We start from the raw sequence: 15,352 nt of genomic DNA, 5'->3' as shown, positions 1-15,352 counted from the left end.
CAAAGTGTTAATAATGCTCATATTTCTTCCCCAATTTTGCAAAATCCTCAAACTTAAATACTGTATACTAGTTTTCTGCACATCCCTCTATACTGTATTTTACATCTTTTCACAGTAAATACAGTTAAACTACCGCATCCATTCTTTTGTTCTAACCTTGGAAAGCCCTGGGTCCACATGCATTCCGCAAAATTAATTTTCCGTCCAAACATGGGAGGTAATTTCATCCCAGCTAGAAGGAAAAAGGCTTTTTTTAATGGGGAAAAATGGGTGGCAAGGGAGGAGTAAGCTGTAGCAGCAAGATAATTGATGGCAACTGTTTGGGTACAAGATTAAGATTCATGGATCACAAAAAGGGGATGGAAACCAGTATGTGGGTGAAGCATGACTGATGTAAGAAAACACTTTCACCCATTTGTTGGGTTAATTGTTAAAGTGTCTTCTAAGATGCAGCATTTAAAAAAAAAAAAAAAACATTACAGGGGAGACACGATTTCCCAGTGTAGGAGAGGCTAAAATGGATTCCAACACCTGAACCTGGACAAAGACTGGCAGAGACACAGAATGAAATGCAACGGGAGGGACAAGGATAGAGTGGGAGGCCCGGGGCAGGAAAAGTTGGTTGCACATGGGGGGCTAGTGGCTGCCCCCAGGAGACTGGCTGAGAAGAACCTGAGCGCAAAACAAGTGTGTGAGTTCCACACCTCCACTCATCATCATCTCCCCTTGGGGAGCCTTTAAGCAGGCTACTTAAAACGAAGCTGGCTCTGAATACCAGCGCTCCACTGTAGCGTCTGTTCTGAATGTGACTGGATGGACATTAGATCTGGGAAAATAAGTGCAACTAATCTGACATTTATTTTAATGTCACAGTAATTAATAAATCAGAATAAAATCACATGACATTGGTGAAATTTAAGTGTTTTTTGAGTCTTTTTTTTTATTTATTTGGGGGGTAGCAGTGTTTAAGGGGAAATATTACAAAATAACGAACTACTGTAATTTCATTACTTTTGTCATCAACAGATAATTGTAACAAATTACAAAGTCGGTGATTAAATTACAATTACTTTACAATAGAAACCCTCAATACTTTGCTTTCATGTTTTAGAACAGTGAAACCATTGTAGGTGACTAATAAAATGAATTCATTTGTATAAGCAGTAGGCTCTGTCACCTTTCTCTCAGGTAAATGAAACAAAATGAGGATTAAAAAAAATAAAACAGAGTTACCGATGCACGCACAGCAATGCAGGGTTGGAAATCGATCAAAGTAAGATGGCGGAAGAAGGCACAAATATGAGTGTGGATGTATTTATAACTGTTTTCAGCAACTGGAAATATTAGCGTTGTTTTTAATTTGGTGAAAACATGTAAAGACATTACAGTTAAATGCAAGATTTGTCCTGTTCTCCACATCGTCAATGAGTGACCTGTCCAAGCTTGTGGTGAAAGTTGTCTATGGCCTCAGCTAGAATATTTCTGTGTCATTTTTCATACTGCTGTCTGAATTTTAATGAAGCCACATTAGGACTTGAACCCCTACTTTGCATAATGTCACTGGTTTAAATAAAATTAAATGAAAGACAAAGGTATCTTGTTTGTACAAGCTTTTTTCCCTTGAGAATTTATGTGAGTGGGGAAAAAAAAGAAATGTAACAAGTAGTGAATTCTAAATTGGTAAGGAGTAAAGTAATTCCCTTACAGTTTCATCTAACAACTGAAGTAAAGTAATCATTTACTCTTTAAAAGTAATTTACCCAACGCTAGTGGAGTGGGAGTTTGGGGTTTCTTTCTTTTTTTTAAAAAAAAGGAAGAAAGCCTTCACTTTCTTCACTTCTTATTGACATAAAACTATCACATCAAGCAAATATTTTCCTCTAATATTTAATATCTGTGTAAGGTCTTGCACAAAACTTTGGCTAATAACTACCCTGCAAAGTGCAACTTTATTCTGAACTTCCTCCACACTTATCTGGATTAGACGAATGAAAAGCAATAAGTTCAAGGTTTGTGGCAAAGTGGAGGCATTAACATTTCTTGTGGTACACAAGATGGAAAAACAAAGGTCTTTCTGGAAGGGACATGAGGGGAGGCCAAAGAGGACAATGAACACTGAGAGGAAAGACGCCCTCAAAGCTTTAGATGGGGCTTTGATTTTGTGTTTTAGTGACGACCACAACAGTGACATTCACCCAGGGGTTAGTGTTAACATAAAGGCCAACTTGAGTTTTGCTAATGGTCATTGTTGACCTTCTGCCAATAAGGCTGGCTGTGGGCATTTGATGGCAAACTTGATGAGGTCAGTAAAAGGTTTGGTTAGCAGAAGCTGAGGTTCAAAGTAAGGACGGAAAAAAGTATGCTCTTAGAAACCACCATTCCCTAAAAAATGATTGGGCAAAGTGCCTCTTAATGTCATTATGCATCAGTGTCTGCTGTGTTCTGGAAGTTGTCAGATCTTTAAAGGTCGTTTGATGTTCATGTGTTCTTTGGAGAATGAGTTTTCCTTGAATGCAAAGAAAGCCAACAGCAGGTATTACCATTGAGGAAAGTTGGGGCTCACTCAACCAGATTACTCCTCTGAGAGTTGGGAGTAATCTGGTTGAGATTCAGTCAAGTGCTTGTATATTGATGGGACCACATTAGTTTAGGCCCAGGCAGATCCATACATACAACATAATGCAACCATCCAGACAGCGGCACAGTCACACTCCTAACAAGCATGGTACTCCACCCAACCTCTCAGTCAGTCCCCCATGTCTTGAGCTTACTAGGATACGAACAACCTAAGGGCTGTATTGCGTCTGGCTTTTTATGCGTACATTACGTTGCATGTTAAAAAAAAAACAAAGATTGCCCCCCCCCCCCCCCCCCCCCCACACACACACACACACACACACACACACACACTCTTTGGTTGAGCTGGGAGCATCTGGGATTGTGGAGCCAGAGGGAGAGCCTGAGTAAGCCTGGAAAGGCTGTGTGATGGGAGATGCTGTGCCTGAAGCTCAAGAAAAATCAGGTACTTTCACCATGACAGGGATAATAAGAAGTGTTAGCATGGGACTCTGGCATGCAGGCAGATCACATTTGCAGGTGTTTTAAGTAGTTCAGTGATTCATTTTGGCTCACAGAAATGTCTCTCTAATATTAGTATTTGTAAAATATCCATAACAAGGAATTTCAGGTCATCAAGAAGTTTGAGTAAATTCATGTTGGCTTTTTAGACTTTTTTTTAACATACTAACGTTTTGACTAAATAATATTCTTGATAGATAAAATAAACAGATTTGTGGAATATCTTTGTCAAAGAATGTAAGCCACATTTGAAAGACTGCTATTTTTGTATGAGGTTTGGAAGCCTCTTCACTGCTGTCAGCAGCAGATTCAGCCAGAAGAGGTGAAAAGATTTGGGGTAATGAGGTGTTTGCTGGTGTCAGCCAATCATTCCAAGATATCTGGGGTTGATTTTTCTTGTTCAAAGAACTTTATTTCCAAAGAAATACAGAATAAAGAAAAGGGAATCTGACTGAACAACTTCATAAAATCTATTTTTGACATGGTTACCTTGAGATTATACAAGTAATTTATTGAATAGAGACATCAGAAAACATTACAAAAAATCACATCAATGTTACACAGACTCTATTTAGATAGGAATTGATTCTGAAAAACATAACAAAAACTGAATACAAAGATCCAGATGCACCAAGCAAAACTGTATTTTACTGCTTAGACCAGAACAGGAGTGATATTGCTAAACTTTGACTAAAACTAAGTCATGCCATTGTCACCAAAGATATGGATTTTAAAGACCAAAATATGCAAAAATTGAGTCTGATGGTTAGAAACTTTGAATATGGTAATTAGCTAAAATCCAAGAGGCCAAGACATTATACCATAGGTGGAAATGGAATGGAAGCAAAACAAAAACCATAGTCTTGTATTGAGGGTGTCTAAAGTACAAGACTCAGCTGAGTGGATTAAAACTATTACCTGGTGTGTTTAAAGCAGGGGACAGGAAAAAAAAAAAGACAACTAAGTCTGAAACTGTGAACACACAACCACTGAAGTAAATTAAACGAAAATGAAACTGAACACGACACAGAACCTTGCAGCAATTGAGCATGAATTAAAGGCAAATAAAACGCCCAATAAATAAAACAAGAGTGTTGATATGGCTCAACAAAAACCCTCCATAATTTAGGTTAAGTACCAACTTTGCATATGCAAATGTCTTAAATGCTACATAAAAAAATGCTCAGATAAACTGATGAATGCAGAAAACCTAATAAAGATGGTAATCACTGCAATATATGGCTGCAAAAGTATTCTGTTGCACACTGCTTTTGTATTTTATCTTAGTTTGATGGAAATGAGTTCAAAGATGCTTCAATTTTGTGTTTTATGTTCCTCATCAGTCTGTGTCGTGTTTGAATGCTGCTTATGAGTTGTGTGGCCAGATGAGTTATTAGTAAGCATTTTATTTTATGCTAAAGTCACGCTATGGAAATATTTTGGCTTTGAAAACTTCCATCAGCCGTAGAAACTGTGGTTACAAAGTTAAAGTATGAATGTGAACATTTTAAAGACCATATGGGGAGAACGACAGCATTACTGGTAGATGGCCAGAGCTCAGAGGGCGGTGAGAGGTTACTGTTACTGGACCATGCCATCATTGAGAACAGTCATCTAGTTATTGTTTCTGTTGCTTATTAAAATGCTCAGCAGATGGGTGATAATCTGGGCCCTGATTACCACCAGAAGCATTGGCTTGTAACTCACACTTAGCCACCAAAGCTCATCGAGGGAAACATTAGGGGACAGAGGAAAAGTCTGTCCTCAGATTTATGACAGTATTCAGCGTGTCTGACAGAAAATGCATTTTCCACCATTCAAGGAAGTGCTTCACCTTACTTTTAACAAGGTCCCTCTGTTTATTCAAAGCACGTTAGCTACGCTCAGCTATTGACAATGTTTACTTATGTAAGTGACATTTGCAACTTGACTTAATTCAGTCGGTGACTGGGTATTGAGATGACCTTTCAGTTGCTCTGCTGGCAGAAGCTTATAAACCTTGGCGGCTTTATTGACAGTCAATAATCGCACAAGGCACCACTGATGAAGTTGTTCTGTTGGAGCAGAAATCTTAACAATGTAGTGCCTGTGCAAATCTAATGGTGAAATGTATAAAATTAATTATGGATGAAAACTCAGCTTGGGGGCATGTCTGTCTCTATGGAAACTCGTAATGCTTTTATATTTGCATTATGTAAAGGATAAAAAGTCACTGCTTTCTGGCTGAAGTGACTGTCACAGACAGAGAACGTACTCAGGTCGTTTCTGATGGTTATCATCTGAATATATTTGGAATGTGTAGCTGTCAGTCTAATAAAAATATGCACTTTGCAATATTCCACCACTGAGAGATCTCTTCAAAATATATTTGTCCCCAGTAAAATCTGTTTTGATGGCTTAAAATTACTGTAGCAATCTAGCTATATAGCAAAAACAATGAGTGGTATTTTCTACAAGCCATCATATTTCTGGACCATAAGTCGCATTAGAGTACAAGTCACTGGAGCTAAAAAAAAATACACAAGTAAAAAAAACAACCAAATGTATATATTTAAAAAAACAAAACAAAAAAAATGCCCCTCTCACCCTCCCGCGGGTGGTTTCTCACCCAAGCTCTGGTCCTCTACCAGAGGCCTGGGAGCTCTAGCTAGCTGTTCCTAGCACTGTACTTTTCTGGACTGAGGTCTTTCCGGGTATCTGTTGCAGCCACTCCTCCAGCTTGGGAGTTACTGCCCCGAGTGCTCCAATTACCACAGGCACCACTGTCACCTTCACCTTCCAGGCTTTCTCCAGTTATTCTCTGAGTCCCTGGTATTTCTCCAGTTTCTCATGTTCCTTCTTCCTGATGTTTCCATCGCTTGACACTGCCACATCCACAACAACGGCTTTCCTCTGTTCTTTATCCACCACTACAATGTCTGGTTGGTTTGACCGTCAACGGATAATTGTAACATGACCATAAATATATATATATTTATTATATATAATTTTAGTCCTGAGTATAAATTGCATCCCTGGCTAGATTACGCAAAAGAAAGAAAACATGCAATTTATAATCCAAAAAGTATGGTAATTAATTTATTCTGCAATCTGTTGCAACCTTTCTTTTTTTCAACATTTTTTACTTTTGAAAGTTGTCCAATGTATAATGCCAGTCTTGTTTTTTACGTAATCTACAGGACAAAAAGCAACAACATTCCAAAGGAAAGAAAGGAATTCCATAATTCTACTGGAAAAATGTGTCCTGGGTCTTTTACATTCTGCTTTTTGATGGTCAGACCCAGACGTTTTGTATTTGACACAAAAAAACAGTTTAAGCAAAATGTGATCTAATGCTAAGCTGGCTTAACAATTCCTTTTTTTTCCTAATATTACAGAAAGAAAAAGTTTCCCGTGAGACAGTTTTGATATTTCTTTTTGACATCTCCAGCTATGTATTGTACTGCGTGTGTTTTTTTGCTGTTGTTGGCCCGTGCTATATTTACTTCAAACTGCTCGTGCACCGCTCAGGTTTTCACGGTCAGCAGGCTTTCCGAAGGCATGCTTGAGGAATCATATGGGTATAAAAAAATAAATTTCACCACACATCACATGCCACAATGCCCCTATCGTCTGATTTCAGTGCCCTGCCCCAAGGGTTCAATAACAGTTTATTACACCTATCCTCGCTTTATGACCCTTCCCCACCTCCACCCGCTCTCCTCAAGCCCACGCTAACTGTTATTGAAAACACCCAGCTCTGCAGTATATCATTTCTGAGCACCACTGAATGCAACGTACCACATGGCCAATCAGCACTTGATCATGTGGGCATTGTTCAGGTCACATTGGAATAGCTCCGCTTATCTAATATCAGCTAAGATGTGAAAGTATTGAAACACAATCCCATTTGTCTTAACAGCACCATTTGTCTTTACCCTGGGGCAAAAAGTTTTGTTTGTTTTAACCTGTATTTGTTTTTCAAAGTGCAAATTGACCAGATTCTTTCTGTGTGTAAATGGGAGAAAAAGGTAAAAGAATCATGAAAACAGATGCGTTGAAGAACAGCTGAATGCAGTGAGGAGGGCATAGAACATGTTCAAGCTCAGTGTAGATCAAAGAACTAGATGCAGTAGATCTTGAATAGCAATGTAAACTCCCCTTAAAGATCCTTGAGGCAGGAGTGTTCAAAGAGAGATGTGACTCCCGTGACAGTGTGGCAAGACTCAGTGCAGTGTCTGTCAGCCCCTCTATTACAGCACAGACCTCTCTGTGTGCATGAAGACAATGTATTTGGAAGAAAACTTCACCAAAGCTCATAAAACAGTTCCTCAAAAAAAGAAAAAGTTGAGATGTGCACATTTTACTGTTTAGGTTATGGTTGATTTTTGTTCTTCCTCTCATTAGTTTGCACATATGTCCAAAAATGTATGGTTTCATCCAAGTTTATAGGTAACACCAGCAGACTGGGCATATGGTTTGGGTTATCTTAGGTGAAAAAAAGACTTTTTAATTACTTGTCAAGTGACCGGCCCATTTAGCCATTAAAGAGCCCCTATTCGCCTCGTGAGTACAAAGGAAGTGATGAAAGGAAGCTCGGAGGTGCAGTGGTTTCTCTGCATGACTGCACGACCCTATTAGACAGTTAAATTTTTTTTCTTGTAATTTCTATGATTGAAAAACATTCTGTATCAAATTTAGATGAAGTTTAGTTTATTTCAGTCAACAAGTTGTCAATCAGCAAACACTGTTAATTCAAATTGGCCAAACAATGTAGTGGTTTCTAAGCAGCTCCTTCAGATGGAAAACAGATGCCACATGTGTACGTTGGCTAAATTAACACGCTCTTCTTTTTTTGTGTTTGTTCTTGCTGTTTTTCAGTGTGTACTGGTACCGAGAACAAGCTGAGCACATTGTCTGATCTGGAGCAGCAGTATCGCACGCTGAGAAAATACTATGAAAACTGTGAGGTCGTGATGGGCAACCTCGAGATCACGAGCATCGACCGAAGTCGCAACCTCACATTCCTCAGGGTAAGAACAGGATACATTTACCAAAAAGAAAGTATTCATCATGTGCACTTAGATTTATTGGTCTATAACAATGCAACTGCTCTGTAAAATATTGTAAACAAATTACAGACTCTTAAAAGCAGTAAGCGTTATGCTGTTTTTTTTTGTTTGTTTTTTTTTTTTTAAGTGCATGAATTTACTTTAAAAAAAAGAAAAAAAAGATGCCCATTAAATCAGGTGATTTATTGCTTCAGCACAAGTGAAGTTTTATTATCTTGTTATCTCACTTGACCTTGTCATCCAGAAAGCTTCTTGGATTTTTCTTTCACGTCCAATCATCACTTAGATTACTTCTCTGTATAAACCAATGCTAAGCAGATGGAAACATTGTTCTAATCAGGGACAATCAGTCGTCTTCTCGGAGAGTGCGCCTAGTCTTGCACCATGTAATCGAAATCCAAATAGTTTAAACACCTTATCTCCTTTCTGATTGAACATGAAACAGACAGAGAAAAGAAATGGACGACTCCATTAAAAATGGACGTCAGAGAAAATTCCAAGAATTATGAAAACTTCTTGATTGATTGGGATCTGAAACTGAGCATGTGAGCTTGATGAAAGAGGAGTAGTCACACATGGTTACTCTGAAATGGAAAAGCCAAAGGGAGAACTACTTGATTATAGGTTGCATCCGAAAGCAAACTTATGATATGCTGAAAAAGAAATCACCCAAAGCTTATGAACACTCTAACATACAAAATGCTTCTTTTATGCAAGGATAGTAAAGATGGACGGGTGGATGGACAGTCTATTTCATTTAAATAGTGTGGTGACATTGTTGGTAAATTCAAGTCAATGTTCTATCTGGTTTGCTTTTAGACCAAACTAGATTAGAATGTCCCACAGTTAGTAGCATCTGATCATTTTTGGAAGGAATATTGACCTAAAAGACATAAAACATGAAAAATCCCACTAATTTTCTCATTATTTTCTGATATTATTTACCTTTTTATCTATTCTACTCCTCATTTCTAATATATCTTCAAACTTTTTTTTTAATTCTCTGATATGTGAAGATTTGTCCCACCTCTCCAAAAACAGCAAATATTTAACAGCACTTACATTGTTTTAAGTTCTCTATTTGTTTAAGTTTTTGCATCTACACCACCGTCAAATCCCACCAGTGTTCCCTTAGAAGTGAGATCTCAGTTTTTATCCTCCTCACACTTCACACTCGATGCTCAGAAAATAACATAAGACTCTCAGAAGATAACATCCAAATGAGTACAATGCAGATGCAAAACTTCCAAAAACTGCACCATGACTTTAAATTCCTACTTCTTTTGTTCAACTTAGATGGACACAAAAGCAGCATCAGCCCTGATCTCCACCAATACGAGGGCAACTTTAGCTTGGTAGTGATATGTTATAAAATCATTACAAAACAGAAATTTGCTGCCATAAAATAAAATAAAATAAAATAAAATAAAATAAAACGTCCACATTCTAAAATTCTCCTCTTCTCTTTAGACCTTCCAGATTTCACAAAAACCCAGTTTGCACTCTGCACTACGTTCACAGTACAACTCCATTTTTTTTTTTTTTTTAAGAGGGGGGTTTGGGAGTTGTTGTGGTAAAGTGCTGATAAAATAATTGCACACATTTTGCTTTGTAGGTCAACTTGACTAAAAACACTTTGCAGAGAAAGCATCCCCAGTACAATGAACTGTGTTTTGCTGATGAAGCAAAGAATTGAGGAAAGTATGGCAAAAAAATAGAGGTTTTGTTTTTTTTGGATGAAAATATCAAGATTGGTCAAAAGCTAGATTTATTTTTTTCTGCCAAGTGTGATTACCTTTTACCTGCAAATAAATAATCTGCACCCTAAAAATGTCCTCACTTTAGCTTAAGCATGTGTAAACCTAGTGTCATGTGTGCACCTACTGCTTAAAGGCAAACACTGCAAGGCCAGGTTGAGAGTCCAATTAGTACAAGACCTTTTTTAGATGGCTACATTACACCACTAGTCATTTACAAAACATCTCCCTGTGGCATGTTCCTGCCAGGGTCCTCCACCTTTCAGTGGATAGCAATTAAAACAGGTTAATTGAAGATGCTAATTAGGAACATGATGTGCCAAACAGCAAGGGAGCCAAAGGGCAGGGTGCAGTGCGTATTTTTAGGGAATATTATTATTTTTATGATAAGACACATTAATAACATGCCTCCCCAGGGAGCTTAAAATTCACCTTGACGTACAGAAGAAGTAAAAAAAAAAAAAAAAGGAAGGAAAAAACCCTCTTGTGCAGCAGCTTACCATGCCACCTGTCTCTGGGAGGTGATTGAAACTGATGCCTGAGCATTGGCTCCTTCTTTTGAAGATAGCCAACAGATTGATGGCTGCTTCCCAAAGCCCCTCAAACAGCTTTAGGTGTAAATAGAGTCGATCTTCCAAACTGCCTCCACGACAGATGAATCAGCTTTTGCAAAGTGATTAATAACTGCAAGCAAGATGCTTTTATCTTCGCTCACATATGCACATTTGTACTCTGACAGAGAGCAGAGTTCACATGTTTAGACCACTGTTAACTCCGCATTATTGTTTTTGAAAGGCAACCTCATTCCAAGAAGTTACTCACATTGTAACATGTAAGCTAATATGTAATTGTGCTTTTCATCAGAGGCCTTAAACAGGTTATCAAACATTTATGTTAATTGTAATTCTAAACTCCAAGTGTTTCGTGAAGGAAAAACCAAAGTGAGTCTATTTAAACCTAAAATATTTTAACTTTACCACATTGAACATGACAGTTTTAAGCCAAATTATTCATTTGACAAAGATTAAATGCTTAAAATTCATTTATTTTTTTATTATTCTTATTTACAAATTATGTAAATCATCTTTTTATGGTATACTATTATCTATTCTAAATATTTAAAATTCCAAAATAAAGCTTTTAAATTATAGGAAAACAACTGGCAAAACTGTTCTGCAGGAATAAATGTAGATGTGATTGTGTGCAGACAACGTTGCTAAAATTTTTAATTCTAAATTGAAATTTTAAGGTGGCTTCAAAACAAAAATAATGATAAATTAAAAATCCAATCAGGGATTGAATACAAAGATAAAACAATTCCACCTAACCTTATTTTTTCATTAGTTAACTGAAGTTTAAAACCCAGATTTTAATTTCTCTGATGAAAACCTTTTTTTTTCTTGTCTTTTTTATTTGCTATTATTTGTCACTTGTGTTAAACCTGCACTTAACGTATCTCAGGTTGTGTCCGAATTCCTTTACTACTCACTTCTTAGACTATATTTTAACTGTCAGCCAAATAGTGCACTATAAATGCATTTGTCATGTTATGTAGTGCTGATTTGAATGTACAATTCCAAAATCCAGTGCCCTAGAAATTTCCCAGGAGTCTCTGTTGGAACATTTTTTTTGAAAAGACAAAAAGTATTACATTTTTTTTTTATACATCATCTAAGTTTTCATCTTCAAAATATAATGGATTCATAAATAGTCTTTATAAAATGTTCATATTTTTTCTAAAGTTTTTACTTGATGAGAACATGGTGCCTGAATTGATTTGAAAACCCAGGGCATTGGATTTGAAAGGGTTTTCAGGGAGGGAATTCAGTCATACTGTTGCCTCAGATTTGTAATGCAGTCTGTTTATGTAGCCCATAATGTTTTGATTTAATTTGATTTCTTGATTTATTTCAAGCATTGTAGTCACCTGGGAACAAAGAAAAATGAAATATCTATTTTTTTTTTACAAAATAAGATAACGCTCAGGTGGGATTAATATTTACATACAAGTTACCTACTTAAATTGTCCAGCCTTATTATGGTCTTTGCAAAAGCCAGATATGTTAACCTAACCTGAATTGTCCTAATTTGTCTGATTATAGTTTAAAATTCATGTGACATGTTTTGATTTTTTTTAAACAAAAAATACAAATTCTAAAAACAAGAGAAGTGTTAAAATGTGAGTGCAATGTGAAGCAAAAAAAAAAAACAGGCTATGCTACTCTGGAGTTGCTCTTAGTTCCCACAGAATTTAAAGAATCTTTTGTTGCACTCTATCCCTGTCTCTTCCCATCTTTCTTCATATTTCTTTTTGACTGACATATTTGTCCCTTAGGCACCATAAGTGCCCTCCCTAGTTTCCTAATTTCCCATGCACTGTTAGATGAGCACAGATTACGCTGGCCCCATGCTCCTCAGCAAACTCCTTCAATATTAATGAAGACTGATGAAGTGCTAGGGAGCCCCTGTCTTTCAACCCCGACCTAGATTGGATTGACAGTTGCAATTAACGTCTCTTCAAGTTCATTTCCATCACTTTAATTTGACACGAAAAAGGACAGTGTGGGGCTGGAAGTGACACCATTGAGAGAGAAAGAGGGAGAGTTCCTGAGGAGAATGGCTAGTGAGGGATAATAGGGTGAAAAAGTTTGTCCGGGGACACAAAGCCACACTGAGGCAAGGGACACTTGTTTCAGAAGCGCCTCACATTTGTCAAGTAGCTGAAATGATTTTTTTGGAGCTTGCTTTTACTCTCTGAAAATCACCCTTACATGTTTTTTTTTTTGCATATGTTAATGCGGTTTTCTGTCACTGAGAACGCTTGTCTTTTAGGAAGATGGATGTGAGAATCAGGTTTGGACATAAATAATTGTATAAAAAACGAGCAGGGATTGATGTTCAGAGTGTGGCTTTCCACATGTCAATATAAAAAAGATTGTGTGATATAACATTGGAAACTTGTGTGGTTTTCCGTAAAATTATTTAAGAAACAGTTCAAACCTGTTTCACGTTTTCTTTTGCTGCCTTTCTTTATTATCTAGCATCTTTTTTTTTTTCTGTCTTAAAATGCTCCGGTGCTCAAATAAAAGAAATGCTCTCAAAAGGAAGTAACAATCTAAAAGTGCTTTTTTATTTTTCCAATTCACATTTTTGTGTGTAGGAATTTTCACAAGTGAAATACAAGTTAGTGAGTCTTCTTGCAGAAGTCTGTGGACTCATGATTTACACATCCTACTAGTACGGTGGCCCTGAAGTGCAAATTGGTGTTCACTCTATAATTAAAAAAGCGAAACAAGTGAAAAATAAAACATTACTTTTTAATAATTATCATAATATTGGATTGGATTTTTCTGTGCTTTTCCAGACGCTCAAACCGCTTGCAATGTGTCCATTATTCATTAATTCCTCATTCATACCTGGTAATGGTAAACTATAGATGTAGCCACAGCTGCCCTGGGGCAGACTGACAGAGGTGTGGCTGCCTCTGACTATCACCAGGACATTCATACGCATTCATACACCAGTGGAGCCACACTGGAGGCAGGGAGGGTGAAGTGTCTTGCTCAAGGGGGAGCAGGGATAACCGCCATTACTTCAATCACTGGCAGACTTTTTCAACCACAGTTCAGAAATTTAAGCAACATTTCAGAAACCAAAACACGATTCTGGGGGAAAAAAGAAACATTTTGGAAACCAAACGTAATTTCCAGAAATCAAAGTGAAATGGTAAAAAATAAGACCAGAAAAAGGTAATTTTGGACATTGCTTATGAATGAAGATTTTTTTTTTCTTTGAATTTGTCTTTGAATAAAAGTCTAGGGAAAATAAAGGTTAAATGACCAACATCAATGTTTTTAAGATTCAATCAGTTAAAGCAAGAGAGGAATATTAAAAGTCATGATTATGGAGCATATTCACATATATTGCTTTTTTAATTGTCATTGTGATCTTTAAAATGTGTCTGTCGAGTGATTTGTTGGTGTGATTTGCACTTCTGGGCCACCGTAAACTAGAAATAAAACCATCTGTTATTCTAGGGGTGTTCTTTTTCTCTCTCTCTCTCTATGCCTTTTTCCAGGTCGCATCCTGTCAGCAACAGTAGCTGATGCTTTTATTTTTTAGAGCAACATCTTAAAACTACTTTGTTATATTCAGGAAACGGCATAAGTGACTTGGAGTAATATTTTATATTTAAATATGTGTGGTTTTTTTTTTTGTTTTTGTTTCTCTATTGTAGTATATTAAATAATAAGTTATCATTTACTTTTGACTAATAACATGTGTTTGAAATGGAGAAAAAGAAAGCATGGTTTTCCAAAAAAAGTTTTGCGATGACAGAGTTTGAAAAAAGAGTGAAAAAATAGGGAACAGCTATTCTAAATTGTTTGCCTTCTGTCCCATGCATCACGAAAAATGCAGCTTCCCTTTCCAGTTTGCAAACTTTGAACAGCACATCGTCTGTGAGGAGGGGCAGGGAAGGACATCCAGGGTGGCTTTTTTTAATTTCTTTTCTTTCTTATTCCACTGGGTGTGCGCAGGCACAAAAGAAGCGATAGTCCTTATCCTAATGTAGCAGTAACAGACCGTATTCAGAGGCAGGCGAGGGGAGAAGCAGAACGAGGCCGGGACAATAGCCCACTCTGCTTTTAGGCTTCATATCTGCCTCCCTCTGCAGCGCAGGGGAAAAATAAATAAATAAAACAAAACACCAATGATATGGACCATCTTCTCAGGAGGATTGAAATCAATTTCCCCCCACTGCAACCTAGATGAGTCCTTTTTTTTCTTTTTTTTTGTCTTCCCCATTAAGAAAGTCCAGCTGATAACATTGCTTATTTATAAGTAATGGTGGGGGGATTTATTTAACCCCCACCCACCAGAAATACTCTTTATGTATTCAACCTGTATTGGTAAGTCTATGCATAATAATGGGGAACCTTGTGGTTTTTACCTTGTGTTGTAAAGCTGTCATATCTCTTTAAGTTTCCGAGAAATGTTTTTTTTTTTTTTTTCTTTGTTTTTTCGTTCTTTGTCTGAAACGGACTCTTATCTGCATGGACACCCAAACGGGTCGCAGAGATAGAAACACACTCATTAGCATTTTTTTTAAGCATCCCACCAAAAGACGCAGTGCACATATAAACAATGCATAACCTCATATAACTGAAACCTTGTCATGGTCACGAGCAAAAACGTTGTTCCTCTCCTGGCTGCAAGCAAAACTAAACACCGTCCCCAGCTCTCCTTGTGCTAAATATTCAGTGTTTAAACAAAATCTCATTAGAATTACATAGCCATTTAGCTAAGTGACACAGGGTGTAATTGTACCATCCATCAATTGCTATGTAATAACACAGTTGGAGGAGTTAAATGTTGATTAGCCGTCAGCAATTTCAACAGTGGGTTTGGGGGAAAAATAACCAGGAGGGATCAGTCGGGGTGACGAGTGGCCTTGGAAGGTATTGT

At 37.2% G+C, this 15,352-nt stretch overlaps 1 protein-coding gene across 1 annotated transcript in view; it reads left to right on the top strand.

Moving 5' to 3' along the window:
• erbb4b (erb-b2 receptor tyrosine kinase 4b) overlaps positions 1 to 15,352 on the top strand; it is a 298,426-nt gene that overhangs the window by 130,692 nt on the left and 152,382 nt on the right. The window contains exon 2 of the mRNA XM_011489669.4: positions 7,939 to 8,090. Within this exon, the coding sequence (XP_011487971.1) occupies positions 7,939 to 8,090 (152 nt within the window). The remainder of the gene's footprint in view (positions 1 to 7,938; positions 8,091 to 15,352) is intronic.

This window comes from Oryzias latipes, chromosome 21 (assembly GCF_053564925.1).
Source record: "Oryzias latipes strain Hd-rR chromosome 21, Olatipes_Hd-rR_3.1".
Taxonomy (NCBI): domain Eukaryota; kingdom Metazoa; phylum Chordata; class Actinopteri; order Beloniformes; family Adrianichthyidae; genus Oryzias; species Oryzias latipes.
Note: the sequence above shows the minus strand (reverse complement) of the source record. Positions and strands in the feature narration are given on the sequence as shown.